We start from the raw sequence: 14,025 nt of genomic DNA on the forward strand, positions 1-14,025 counted from the left end.
CCGCTGCTCCGGCTCTCGCGCGCGCGGGACTCGGCAGAGCAAAGCAGCAAAAGCCAGCGATCCTAGCACAAAATGGTGGCAACGAAGCCGAGAAAGAGAGACACGCACAGGGGCTGCGGCGCAGGCGCACTGAGGCGAGACTATAGGGCACGAGGGCTGACGCGCAAGCGCCGTAGCCTTGATGCGTGACACGGGTCTGAACCTGGCGCATGCGCCCGAGCCGCTTCAGGGCCGCAGTCACCCGCATGCGCAGTCAGCAGGCACGGTGACGGCCTGTCTGTGCTACAACGGAAAGCAGCCCTTCTATCTGGAAGCTCGTGCGCCTGCGCATACCCCTTCCCCCCTCCTTACTGCGCCTGCGCGCCGCACCCTCTCCTCCCCCCCTCCCCCGGGGCGTTTCGGCCTCGCCACCATTTTGTGCTGGCGATCGCGGCTCTTGCTGCTTTGCTCTGCCGAGTCCCGCGCGCGCGAGAGCCGGAGCAGCGGCGTCATGGCGGAGAGTCAGTCAGCGGCCGGGCTGGGGGAGTCCGCGCCCTTGGGCGGGGCGGCTCCCTCCGGCTCGGAGCCCGAGACCCGGCGGCTGAGCGAGCTGCGGGTCATCGACCTGAGGGCCGAGCTCAAGCGCCGCAACCTGGACAGCGGCGGCAACAAGAGCGTCCTGATGGAGCGGCTCCGCAAGGTGCGGGGCGAGGCGGGGGCGGGGGAGGGGCGGACGGGGGGACGCTCCGCCTGGCTCCTTTGTCCCCGGGCTGAGGCGCCTTGGACGCATGCGCGTCCCGGGCCCGGCGGAGCCCTCTGCCCGGGCGGGAAAATGACGCTAACCGGAGCCCGGTGCGAGCTGCTCAGCTCCTCCCCAGGTCCCTCGCGCCGCTCCTAGGACCACTGACGGCCCCAGCACAGCCCCCTGGTGCGAATACCCTTCTCTGGGGCCTCTAGCGCCCCCCCCAATCCTCCTACCCCCTCCTCTGGGGCCTCTAGCGCCCCCCCCACAATCCTCCTACCCCCCTCCTCTGGGGCCTCTAGCGCCCCCCCCACAATCCTCCTACCCCCTCCTCTGGGGCCTCTAGCGCCCCCCCCCACAATCCTCCTACCCCCTCCTCTGGGGCCTCTAGCGCCCCCCCCCACAATCCTCCTACCCCCCTTCTCTGGGGCCTCTAGCGCCCCCCCGCACAATCCTCCTACCCCCCTTCTCTGGGGCCTCTAGCGCCCCCCCCACAATCCTCCTACCCCCCTCCTCTGGGGCCTCTAGCGCCCCCCCCACAATCCTCCTACCCCCCTTCTCTGGGGCCTCTAGCGCCCCCCCCCACAATCCTCCTACCCCCTCCTCTGGGGCCTCTAGCGCCCCCCCCCCAATCCTCCTACCCCCTCCTCTGGGGCCTCTAGCGCCCCCCCCCACAATCCTCCTACCCCCTCCTCTGGGGCCTCTAGCGCCCCCCCCCAATCCTCCTACCCCCTCCTCTGGGGCCTCTAGCGCCCCCCCCCACAATCCTCCTACCCCCCTTCTCTGGGGCCTCTAGCGCCCCCCCCCACAATCCTCCTACCCCCCTTCTCTGGGGCCTCTAGCGCCCCCCCCCACAATCCTCCTACCCCCCTTCTCTGGGGCCTCTAGCGCCCCCCCCCACAATCCTCCTACCCCCCTTCTCTGGGGCCTCTAGCGCCCCCCCCCCAATCCTCCTACCCCCTCCTCTGGGGCCTCTAGCGCCCCCCCCACAATCCTCCTACCCCCCTCCTCTGGGGCCTCTAGCGCCCCCCCCACAATCCTCCTACCCCCTCCTCTGGGGCCTCTAGCGCCCCCCCCACAATCCTCCTACCCCCTCCTCTGGGGCCTCTAGCGCCCCCCCCACAATCCTCCTACCCCCCTTCTCTGGGGCCTCTAGCGCCCCCCCGCACAATCCTCCTACCCCCCTTCTCTGGGGCCTCTAGCGCCCCCCCCACAATCCTCCTACCCCCCTCCTCTGGGGCCTCTAGCGCCCCCCCCACAATCCTCCTACCCCCCTTCTCTGGGGCCTCTAGCGCCCCCCCCCACAATCCTCCTACCCCCTCCTCTGGGGCCTCTAGCGCCCCCCCCCCAATCCTCCTACCCCCTCCTCTGGGGCCTCTAGCGCCCCCCCCCACAATCCTCCTACCCCCTCCTCTGGGGCCTCTAGCGCCCCCCCCCAATCCTCCTACCCCCTCCTCTGGGGCCTCTAGCGCCCCCCCCCCACAATCCTCCTACCCCCCTTCTCTGGGGCCTCTAGCGCCCCCCCCCCACAATCCTCCTACCCCCCTTCTCTGGGGCCTCTAGCGCCCCCCCCCACAATCCTCCTACCCCCCTTCTCTGGGGCCTCTAGCGCCCCCCCCCACAATCCTCCTACCCCCCTTCTCTGGGGCCTCTAGCGCCCCCCCCACAATCCTCCTACCCCCTTCTCTGGGGCCTCTAGCGCCCCCCCCACAATCCTCCTACCCCCTTCTCTGGGGCCTCTAGCGCCCCCCCTCAATCCTCCTACCCCCTCCTCTGGGGCCTCTAGCGCCCCCCCCACAATCCTCCTACCCCCTCCTCTGGGGCCTCTAGCGCCCCCTCCACAATCCTCCTACCCCCCTCCTCTGGGGCCTCTAGCGCCCCCCCCACAATCCTCCTACCCCCCTCCTCTGGGGCCTCTAGCGCCCCCCCCACAATCCTCCTACCCCCCTCCTCTGGGGCCTCTAGCGCCCCCCCCACAATCCTCCTACCCCCCTCCTCTGGGGCCTCTAGCGCCCCCCCCACAATCCTCCTACCCCCCTCCTCTGGGGCCTCTAGCGCCCCCCCACAATCCTCCTACCCCCCTCCTCTGGGGCCTCTAGCGCCCCCCCCACAATCCTCCTACCCCCCTCCTCTGGGGCCTCTAGCGCCCCCCCACAATCCTCCTACCCCCCTCCTCTGGGGCCTCTAGCGCCCCCCCCCACAATCCTCCTACCCCCCTCCTCTGGGGCCTCTAGCGCCCCCCCCACAATCCTCCTACCCCCCTCCTCTGGGGCCTCTAGCGCCCCCCCCACAATCCTCCTACCCCCCTCTTCTGGGGCCTCTAGCGCCCCCCCCACAATCCTCCTACCCCCCTCCTCTGGGGCCTCTAGCGCCCCCCCCCAATCCTCCTACCCCCCTTCTCTGGGGCCTCTAGCGCCCCCCCCCCCAATCCTCCTACCCCCCTTCTCTGGGGCCTCTAGCGCCCCCCCCCCACAATCCTCCTACCCCCCTCCTCTGGGGCCTCTAGCGCCCCCCCATCCTCCTACCCCCTCCTCTGGGGCCTCTAGCGCCCCCCCATCCTCCTACCCCCTCCTCTGGGGCCTCTAGCGCCCCCCCATCCTCCTACCCCCTCCTCTGGGGCCTCTAGCGCCCCCCCATCCTCCTACCCCCTCCTCTGGGGCCTCTAGCGCCCCCCCATCCTCCTACCCCCTCCTCTGGGGCCTCTAGCGCCCCCCCCCACAATCCTCCTACCCCCCTTCTCTGGGGCCTCTAGCGCCCCCCCCCACAATCCTCCTACCCCCCTTCTCTGGGGCCTCTAGCGCCCCCCCCCACAATCCTCCTACCCCCCTTCTCTGGGGCCTCTAGCGCCCCCCCACAATCCTCCTACCCCCTTCTCTGGGGCCTCTAGCGCCCCCCCTCAATCCTCCTACCCCTCCTCTGGGGCCTCTAGCGCCCCCCCCACAATCCTCCTACCCCCTCCTCTGGGGCCTCTAGCGCCCCCTCCACAATCCTCCTACCCCCCTCCTCTGGGGCCTCTAGCGCCCCCCCCACAATCCTCCTACCCCCCTCCTCTGGGGCCTCTAGCGCCCCCCCCACAATCCTCCTACCCCCCTCCTCTGGGGCCTCTAGCGCCCCCCCCACAATCCTCCTACCCCCTCCTCTGGGGCCTCTAGCGCCCCCCCCACAATCCTCCTACCCCCCTCCTCTGGGGCCTCTAGCGCCCCCCCACAATCCTCCTACCCCCCTCCTCTGGGGCCTCTAGCGCCCCCCCCACAATCCTCCTACCCCCCTCCTCTGGGGCCTCTAGCGCCCCCCCCACAATCCTCCTACCCCCCTCCTCTGGGGCCTCTAGCGCCCCCCCCACAATCCTCCTACCCCCCTCCTCTGGGGCCTCTAGCGCCCCCCCCACAATCCTCCTACCCCCCTCCTCTGGGGCCTCTAGCGCCCCCCCCACAATCCTCCTACCCCCCTCCTCTGGGGCCTCTAGCGCCCCCCCCACAATCCTCCTACCCCCCTCCTCTGGGGCCTCTAGCGCCCCCCCCACAATCCTCCTACCCCCCTCCTCTGGGGCCTCTAGCGCCCCCCCACAATCCTCCTACCCCCCTCCTCTGGGGCCTCTAGCGCCCCCCCACAATCCTCCTACCCCCCTCTTCTGGGGCCTCTAGCGCCCCCCCCACAATCCTCCTACCCCCCTCCTCTGGGGCCTCTAGCGCCCCCCCCACAATCCTCCTACCCCCCTTCTCTGGGGCCTCTAGCGCCCCCCCCCACAATCCTCCTACCCCCTCCTCTGGGGCCTCTAGCGCCCCCCCCACAATCCTCCTACCCCCTCCTCTGGGGCCTCTAGCGCCCCCCCCCACAATCCTCCTACCCCCTCCTCTGGGGCCTCTAGCGCCCCCCCATCCTCCTACCCCCTCCTCTGGGGCCTCTAGCGCCCCCCCCACAATCCTCCTACCCCCTTCTCTGGGGCCTCTAGCGCCCCCCCCACAATCCTCCTACCCCCTCCTCTGGGGCCTCTAGCGCCCCCCCCACAATCCTCCTACCCCCTCCTCTGGGGCCTCTAGCGCCCCCCCCACAATCCTCCTACCCCCTCCTCTGGGGCCTCAAGCGCCCCCCCCACAATCCTCCTACCCCCCTCCTCTGGGGCCTTTAGCGCCCCCCCCCCCCACAATCCTCCTACCCCCCTTCTCTGGGGCCTCTAGCGCCCCCCCCCCACAATCCTCCTACCCCCTCCTCTGGGGCCTCTAGCGCCCCCCCCCCCACAATCCTCCTACCCCCTCCTCTGGGGCCTCTAGCGCCCCCCCCCCACAATCCTCCTACCCCCTCCTCTGGGGCCTCTAGCGCCCCCCCCCCCACAATCCTCCTACCCCCTCCTCTGGGGCCTCTAGCGCCCCCCCCCCCACAATCCTCCTACCCCCTCCTCTGGGGCCTCTAGCGCCCCCCCCCCACAATCCTCCTACCCCCTCCTCTGGGGCCTCTAGCGCCCCCCCCCCACAATCCTCCTACCCCCTCCTCTGGGGCCTCTAGCGCGCCCCCCCCCCACAATCCTCCTACCCCCTCCTCTGGGGCCTCTAGCGCGCCCCCCCCCCCACAATCCTCCTACCCCCTCCTCTGGGGCCTCTAGCGCGCCCCCCCCCCCACAATCCTCCTACCCCCTCCTCTAGTGCCTCCGCGCCCCCCCCCCACAATCCTCCTACCCCCTCCTCTGGGGCCTCTAGCTCTCCCTCCTTTCCTTCCCCCCTCTCCCCCCCCCCCCAAGCGCACACGCCCTTCATTGAGCCCCTTGGGACTATTGTGCTGCTGCTGTCCCTCTACCCCTTCACTGAGCTCCCACGAGGCTGTGGGTGAGGAAACTTTGTTACAAATTTGTATTCTAATGGTACCTGCTTTAGGTTCTGTCCAAACCCATAAAGAGCTAGTCCCTGACCCCAAAAAACTTAGACTAAGTAATCTTCCGAGCCTTCAGATATGATGCTGTCATGTACAGAATAGATGTCCTAATGCTGATTGTATTCTGATTTTTCTGGGAAATTTTGAGCAATGCACTTTGATATAGCTCCTCCTCACTCCGAGCTGTTTACTGATGGCCAATATCTGCCTCCCCTACATGTGAGATGATATTGGGGAAATGGAAATGGGCTCTTGAAAACTCACTAAAACAAAAATTACTTTCTCTGTTTACAATAGGCCATTGAGGAAGAAGGGGGAGACCCTGATGAAATGCCAGTGGCTTCAGAAGTTAGCAATAAAAGAACACCAAAGAGAACTAGCAAAGGTACAAAACAGTTGACACTCCTGGTTCACGTAGTCTTGCTTATCTTTCTTTTGTTAGTTTTCTCTAAGATTACTTGTCTTGTAATTTTCCATTTTTCATTCCAGTTTCTGTTAATGTGCCCCTAAAATCATGCTATCAACAACTTATTACATGTTTAAGCTTAGAACTGTTTCTTTGACCAGGGAAGACTATTTAAAATTGTATTATGAAGTTCAAATATACCTTACGTTAGTATACCTTCAACCATAAAGTGGAAGTGGTCTTAAATTGCAAGTGTATTTTTAGTACTCATGGCAGTGAATACAGAATTGTGCCAGGCATAGGAGAGACAGCTGCTCTGAAAGCCCCCTTAGCAGAGTTTGTGTGTTAGAAAGAAATCCCTCCTTTTCTGAAAGGAGTTAGTTTAGTCATAAATAAACTATGTAGTTGCAAAATCTCAGAAATTGGCTTGGGGCATGCATTTTCTGAAATTGTTTGTAGCTCATTTTTATAATTTGACTAGATTTCAAGTTGTTGTTTTTGAGTTTATATTGGGCCAATTGCCTGTATATCCATTATGGTAGTACCTGAGAACCAGAAAGTGAAATTGACTATTTAACATTTGTATCATCATAACATTTGTGATCATCATCACAGACACATGATCCATGTCCTGAATACCTTAAAATCAAAGGTTTCAGAGTAACAGCCGTGTTAGTCTGTATTCACAAAAAGAACAGGAGGACTTGTGGCACCTTAGAGATTAACAAATTTATTTGAGCATAAGCTTTTGTGAGCTACAGCTCACTTCATGGATGCATTCAGTGGAAAATACAGTGGGGAGATTTATATACATAGAGAACATGAAACAATGGGTGTTACTATACACACTGTAAGGAGAGTGATCACTTAAGGTAAGCTATTACCCGCTTGCGGGGGGAACCTTTTGTAGTGATAATCAAGGGGGCCATTTCCAGCAGTTGACAAGAACATCTAAGGAACGGGGGGGTGGGGGGGAGAAATAAACATTGGGAAATAGTTTTACTTTATGTAATGACCCATCCACTCCCAGTCTCTATTCAAGCCTAAGTTAATTGTATCCCGTTTGCAAATTAATTCCAATTCAGCACTCTCTCGTTGGAGTCTGTTTTTGAAGTTTTTTGTTGAAGAATTGCAACTTTTAGATCTGTAATCGAGTGACCAAAGAGATTGAAGTGTTCTCCAACTGGTTTTTGAATGTTATAATTCTTGACGTCTGATTTGTGTCCATTTATTCTTTTACATAGAGACTGTCCAGTTTGACCAATGTACATGGCAGAGGGGCATTGCTGGCACATGATGGCATATATCACATTGGTAGATGTGCAGGTTAACAAATCTCTGATGGTGTGGCTGATGTGACTAGGTCCTATGATGGTGTCCCCTAAATAGATGTGTGGACACAGTTGGCAATGGGCTTTGTTGCAAAGATAGGTTCCTGGGTTAGTGTTTTTGTTGTGTGGTGTGTGGTTGCTGGTAAGTATTTGCTTCAGATTGGGGGCTGTCTGTAAGCAAGGACTGGCCTGTCTCCCAAGATCTGTGAGAGTGAGGGATCGTCCTTCAGGATAGGTTGTAGATTCTTGATGATGCGCTGGAGAGGTTTTAGTTGGGGGCTAAAGGTGATGGCTAGTGGCGTTGCATTATTATCTTTGTTGGGCCTGTCCTGTAGTAGGTGACTTCTGGGTACTCTTCTGGCTCTGTCAATCTGTTTCTTCACTTCAGCAGGTGAGTATTGTAGTTATAAGAATGCTTGATGGAGATCTTATAGGCATTTGTGTCTGTCTGAGTGGTTGGAGCAAATGCGGTTCTATTGTAGACCTTGACTGTAGACAATGGATCGTGTGGTGTGGTCTGGATGAAAGCTGGAGGCATGTAGGTAGCAATAGCAGTCAGTAGGTTTCCGGTATAGGGTGGTGTTTATGTGACCATCGCTTATTAGTACCATAGTGTCCAGGAAGTGGATCTCTTGTGTGGACTGGTCCAGGCTGAGGTTGATGGTGGGATGGAAATTGTTGAAATCATGGTGGAATTCCTCAAGGGCTTCTTTTCCATGGGTCCAGATGATGAAGATGTCATCAATGTAGCGCAAGTAGAGATGGGGCATTAGGGGACGAATGCTGAGGAAGTGTTGTTCTAAGTCAGCCATAAAAATGTTGGCATACTGTGGCGGTATGCGGGTACCCATAGCAGTGCCGCTGATTTGAAGGTATACATTGTCCCCAAATGTGAAATAGTTATGGGTGAGGACAAAGTCACAAAGTTCAGCCACCAGGTTTGCCGTGACATTATCAGGGATAGTGTTCCTGATGGCTTGTAGTCCATCTTTGTGTGGAATGTTGGTGTAGAGGGCTTCTACATCGATAGTGGCCAGGATGGTGTTTTCAGGAAGATCACCGATGGATTGTAGTTTCTTCAGGAAGTCAGTGATGTCTCGAAGATAGCTGGGAGTGCTGGTAGCATAGGGCCTGAGGAGGGAGTCTTCATAGCCAGACAATCTTGCTGTCAGGGCCTGAGATGATGGGATGTCCAGGATTTCCAGGTTTATGGATCTTGGGTAGCAGATAGAATACCCCAGGTCGGGGTTCCAGGGGTGTGTCTGTGCAGATTTGTTCTTGTGCTTTTTCAGGGAGTTTCTTGAGCAAATGGTATAGTTTCTTTTGGTAACGCTCAGTGGGATCAGAGGGTAATGGCTTGTAGAAAGTGGTGTTGGAGAGCTGCCCAGCAGCCTCTTGTTCATATTCTGACCTAGTCATGATGACGACAGCATCTCCTTTGTCTGCCTTTTTGATTATGATGTCAGAGTTGTTTCTGAGGCTGTGGATGGCATTGTGTTCTGCACGGCTGAGGTTATGGGGCAAGTGATGCTGCTTTTCCACAATTTCAGCCTGTGCACATCGGCGGAAGCACTCTGTGTAGAGGTCCAGTCTGTTGTTTCGACCTTCAGGAGGAGTCCACCCAGAATCCTTCTTTTTGTAGTCTTAGTAGGAAGGTCTCGGTGGGTTAGTATGTTGTTCAGAGGTGTGTTGGAAATATTCCTTGAGTCGGAGATGTCGAAAATAGGATTCTAGGTCACCACAGAACTGTATCATGTTCGTGGGGTGGAGGGGGAAGAAGGAGAGGCCCCGAAATAGGACAGATTCTTCTGCTGGGCTAAGAGTATAGTTGGATAGATTAATAATATTGCTGGGTGGGTTAAGGGAACCACTGTTGTGACCCCTTGTGGCATGTAGTAGTTTAGATTAGTGTCGTTTTTCTTTTGTAGAGAAGCAAAGTGTGTGTTGTAAATGGCTTGTCTAGTTTTAGTAAAGTCCAGCCACGAGGAAGTTTGTGTGGAAGGTTGGTTTTTTATGAGAGTATCCAATTTTGAGAGCTCATTCTTAATCTTTCTTCAACAAAAAAAAGTTCAAAAACAGACTCCAATGAGAGACTTCTGAATTGGAATTAATTGGCAAACTGGATACAATTAACTTAGGTTTGAATAGAGACTGGGAGTGGATGGGTCTTTATACAAAGTAAAACTATTTCCCCATCTTTATTCCCACCCCCCACTGTTCCTCAGACATTTTTGTCAACTGCTGGAAATGGCCCACCTTGATTATCACTACAAAAGGTCCCTCTGTGTGTTGTCCCAGTCCCGTCCCCTTCCCCCCCACCCCCCGCCTCTCCTGCTGGTAATAGCTCACCTTAAGTGATCAATATCATTACAGTGTGTATGGTAACACCCATTGTTTCATGTTCTCTATGTATATAAATCTCCCCACTGTATTTTCCACTGAATGCATCCATGAAGTGAGCTGTAGCTCACGAAAGCTTATGCTCAAATAAATTTGTTAGTCTCTAAGGTGTCACAAGTCCTCCTTTTCTTTTTTTCTTAAAATCAAAGTCCTTGATCCTGCAAAGTGATGATATGGACCTGCTTGCAATATTGGGATCTAAATTATAAACTAATAATTGACTAATCTGTTTTTGAGATGAGCAGAACATAAATGGAGAAAGCAAAATATTATGATTCTGTTTATTATAATTTCTAAGGTGGCTTTTTTAAAATTTTATTTTTGTAGTGTCCTTTTATTGAGGTGTATAGGGGTAAGAGAATGATGTAGGGAAATCTAAATAGTCACCTGGGGTATGACTACACTGGAGCCGCTAAAGCGGCATCGCTGTGGTGCTGCAGCAGCACATAGTGTAGATACTTCCTACGTTAGTGGAAGGGGTTTTTTCTGTTGATGACAATACACCTCTCCGAGAGATGGTTGCTAGGTTAACCTGGCCACGTCTACGTTGGGGGTTAGGTCAACCTAACTACAGAGTTCAGGGTGTGAAATCTTTCACAGCCCCAAGTGACATAGATAGGTCAACCTAAATTTTAGGTGTAGAACAGGCACCAGAAACACTACACTTGTTCAAGTTGATGCCATGTAATGACATTGTAGTGGTAAATACAGCCCAGATTATCTGCAGCTCCAGAATCGGGGTCTTAATGATTAATTTTTGGAACAAACTCAAGGTTGAATAGCTAATTTAGCAAAGAGTGTGTATTCTGAAACAGATATTGCTCTTAATCCTTTGAATAATGCTTTTTTCAGGGCGAAAACCAGAAGAAGGCATTGAAGACAATGGACTGGAGGAAAACTCTAGAGATGAACAGGTATGTGAAACCATGATGAAGATTAAATAGTGTTGCTTTCAAGTCACAATGAATATACAGCTATTCTTTTCTTTTTACAGGAGGATATTGAAGCAAGTTTGGATAATTTGCAGGATATTGACATGATGGATATTAGCGTATTAGATGAAGCTGAAATAGATAATGGCAGTGCTGTAGACTGTGGAGATGATTACAATGCTGATAATATTCTTGACTCACTGTCTGATAGTAAAGACAATATTGATGCAGAAATGAAAGAACTTCCAGATCAACTTACAGAAAACGAGGTAAGTAACTGGAGATACAATTTATCATATATTTAATTTCTGAAAATTGTAGATGATATGCATCACTTAAATGTCAGGAATCAATATTTATTTATTGCATGTTAGTGTTCCACTTAATGGAAATAATTTGGAGGTTGAACTTTTTTGATTTCGTCCACACCATCTATGTAAATAATGTCCTTGTTAAAAATATTTAGGTTTTAAGTCTTTGTGTATTCTATTTTGCCCTAATTCTACATTTGCATTCTTTTAAATTATACCTTCGTATGTCTGAGAGCCTTATGAGAGACCCACATATGCATTATTGTACAATATATTTTCATTGGGCTGACACAGAATTTTAACTAATTTGCTCACTTCAGGGCTCCCCCAATGTTACTTTCCTCTATTTTGGGAATGCCAATTTTGTACTAACGTTATTACTCTTACATTTTAAGTTCTGCCATTGCAGCACTGGCCCCTTAATCTGGAAGGCAAAACCTGGTATTCTACAAGTTAAAACTGCTCTAAATCATATAGCAGCGCTTTGAGCTATGTGTCTTGTTCATTTCTCAGCAGGGTCCAAGTATGTTACTTGTAGGACATGCTTTGTCTCCAAAAACCCAGAGTATGAGTCTTGTGTTAACTAATTCAGATTACTTTTTTCCCTTTAGAAGCAGGAGAAGCAAGGCAATGAGACATACTAATGTTAAAAGCTGTCAAACAAATTAACGAATTTTCTCTTCAGATCAGGAGCTTTAAATGTGCAAGACCATTGTAAACTGATGTTTTATTGCTGATGAATAATTTCATTAAATTATTAGAATAATTTTCCTGACATTTTTCAGCATTCTTGGGTAGCATTTTGAGGTTTGGGAGCAAAAGTTCCTCTGATTATTGGTAAATATTTATACAAATGCTATCTCCCTGGGAAAGTCAGATAAAGTAGTGTTGTTTCTCCTACCTTCCAATATTTTATTTAGGTTTTTATCTGTAAAGCTGTAGTTAATTTTTTGTAAGGAGTGAAATATTTTCCATTCAATCTTTCAGGAAGACTGTGAGGAAATTGGAAACAGCTTAGATGCTGCCTCATCTGATTTAAATATCATGAAGGTAAATTGAAATTTTAGCTCTACTGCGGGTTATTTTCAGTACTACATAGAAAATTGCCAATTAATCTCTCAACATAATAAAACTGAACTCACGTCTTTTACTCTAATTGGAATTCATATTATGATTTAGTATAGATGTTGTAATACTTAATAAAGTCATAATGACAGTGGGGTCTCAGGGCAGTGCCTACTTATTTTGGAGTCTGGACACTATCTTTACTCATATCTATAAGCTGATTGAGCACATCTGCCAGTTTTGGCTGCCAACTTTGAGAAATCATCATCATCCTCTACTATCTGAGTTGTAAATAAAAGTGGTTTTAGTTTGGAAAGCTTAACTTCCTTTTGTGTGGGCACCAATAGAACTTAAATACCCCCTGCTTATACATATTTTGATGAACTTTCTTTTAGAGAGGAAACAAAAATACCGCATTAATGCTAACATTACATAATCTGATTTTCAGTTCACTTCATTTCCTTTTTCATCATTGTGAATTACAGTGGTTAGTACAAATGTGCAATATGTTTTCTCCATATTTATTATTTTCGGCATAGTAGACATAAATGTTCTTTCTAAGGCCTTTAGTATTCTGAGGCTTTTACCCAACAAAAGTGTTAGTGTAGACAAATTTTTGTCGGTTGGGGTGTGAAAACAAAACAAAACACACCTTTCTGACCAACAAAAGTTTCACTGACAAAAGCGCTGGTGTGGACAGCGGGAGATGTTCTCCTGCCAAAATGACTGCCACTGCTCATTAGGAATGGTTTAATTATGCCAGCAGGAGAGCTCTCTGGGGAGCTCAGGGGAGACCTTACAACAGCACACCTGTGCCACTGTAAACAGGTCCATAGTGTAGACATAGCCTGAGTTAGCTAGAAAGACACATAACAAATGTAGGTGAACTCAGGTAGTCTTGATTTATTTTGTGGTTTTGTTTATGTAAATTTTCATTATTTATATAAACATTCGTTTGAAATGGTTCTAGGTGAGCCAGTTTTAAATACAGTAACTTCAAATAGTCTAAATTCTATTTTTGTTCATAATTTAGACTCAGTTTATTAGGTTTATAAAAGTGTTTGCAAATGTTTTGTTTTATTTTATTTTATTTTTTTTTACAGAAAATCGAGGAATCACCCTTGGAGCCAGGTACTATTAAAGAACAATGTAATCCCATCTTTTCAACTAACCCTTTTTAAAACACTAGTTGTTTTAACAAAAAATGCAATGTTATAGTTTGCATTATTCCTATGGTGGACAATCCAGATCATGCAAGGGTCATAGAGATTGGAAACCCAATCATATCCCCAGATCTGTGAACTAATGTCTGTCATTTAAATATTTTCACTGACATAAAGTGGTTATTTAAAAGCCTCCTAAACTACATAAATGGATCTAGAAAAGTTAATTTCAGTTTAAAAGCTAAAGATTCTACATGTAAAACAGATCTTGTGATATCACAGAGTATCCTAATTCTTTAACTAGTAGAGCAGAAAAGGCAGTATAAAGCCATTGTAGGGACCTAAAATTTAAAAATTAGTAACTGGATACAGAAGAAAGAAGACAGTTTCTTCATGGAAATTCCATACAGATTCTATTCACTTTCTGGACTGAAAATATACTCATGCACCATCAGAAGATGTCCCAGTTTTCATGTTGGAGTGTCTGCTAAAAGAATTTCACAGAAATTAGAAAATTGAACTTTCAGTGCATTGATACATTCAGTTAAACATCTTGGATTGTGGAAGTTAAATTGAGAAGAACCAGAACTGAACAATTTCATGAAGAATGTCAAGGATCAGCCAGAAGGTTTTTGTTAAATCTGTGGGGGCGTTTTCTTCCCTATAACGTTTGGGCTTAATATAATTTGTTAGGCTGCAAATAGTTTAGAACTTTAATATTGTGTACATTAGGGTTTTCCAATCTCTGTGTAGCTTAGAACTTCTCTTGGTGTTAGTGTGGCAGCCATGCCAGTTCCACATTTGTGATTGCTTTATTTCCCTGGTGATTA

General features: G+C 51.2%; 1 protein-coding gene across 1 annotated transcript in view; it reads left to right on the forward strand.

Moving 5' to 3' along the window:
• Nucleotides 1-72: 72 nt before the first annotated feature.
• LOC311512830 (scaffold attachment factor B1-like) overlaps nucleotides 73-14,025 on the forward strand; it is a gene marked incomplete at its 5' end in the record, with an annotated part of 34,634 nt that continues 20,681 nt past the window's right edge. Inside the window, 7 exon segments of the mRNA XM_084614194.1 lie at nucleotides 73-159; nucleotides 161-679; nucleotides 5,885-5,972; nucleotides 10,577-10,638; nucleotides 10,719-10,925; nucleotides 11,955-12,017; nucleotides 13,136-13,163. Of these exon segments, the coding sequence (XP_084470320.1) occupies nucleotides 73-159; nucleotides 161-679; nucleotides 5,885-5,972; nucleotides 10,577-10,638; nucleotides 10,719-10,925; nucleotides 11,955-12,017; nucleotides 13,136-13,163 (1,054 nt within the window).

The sequence above is a fragment of the Lepidochelys olivacea genome (assembly GCF_965140295.1).
Source record: "Lepidochelys olivacea isolate rLepOli2 genome assembly, chromosome: 25".
Classification (NCBI taxonomy): domain Eukaryota; kingdom Metazoa; phylum Chordata; order Testudines; family Cheloniidae; genus Lepidochelys; species Lepidochelys olivacea.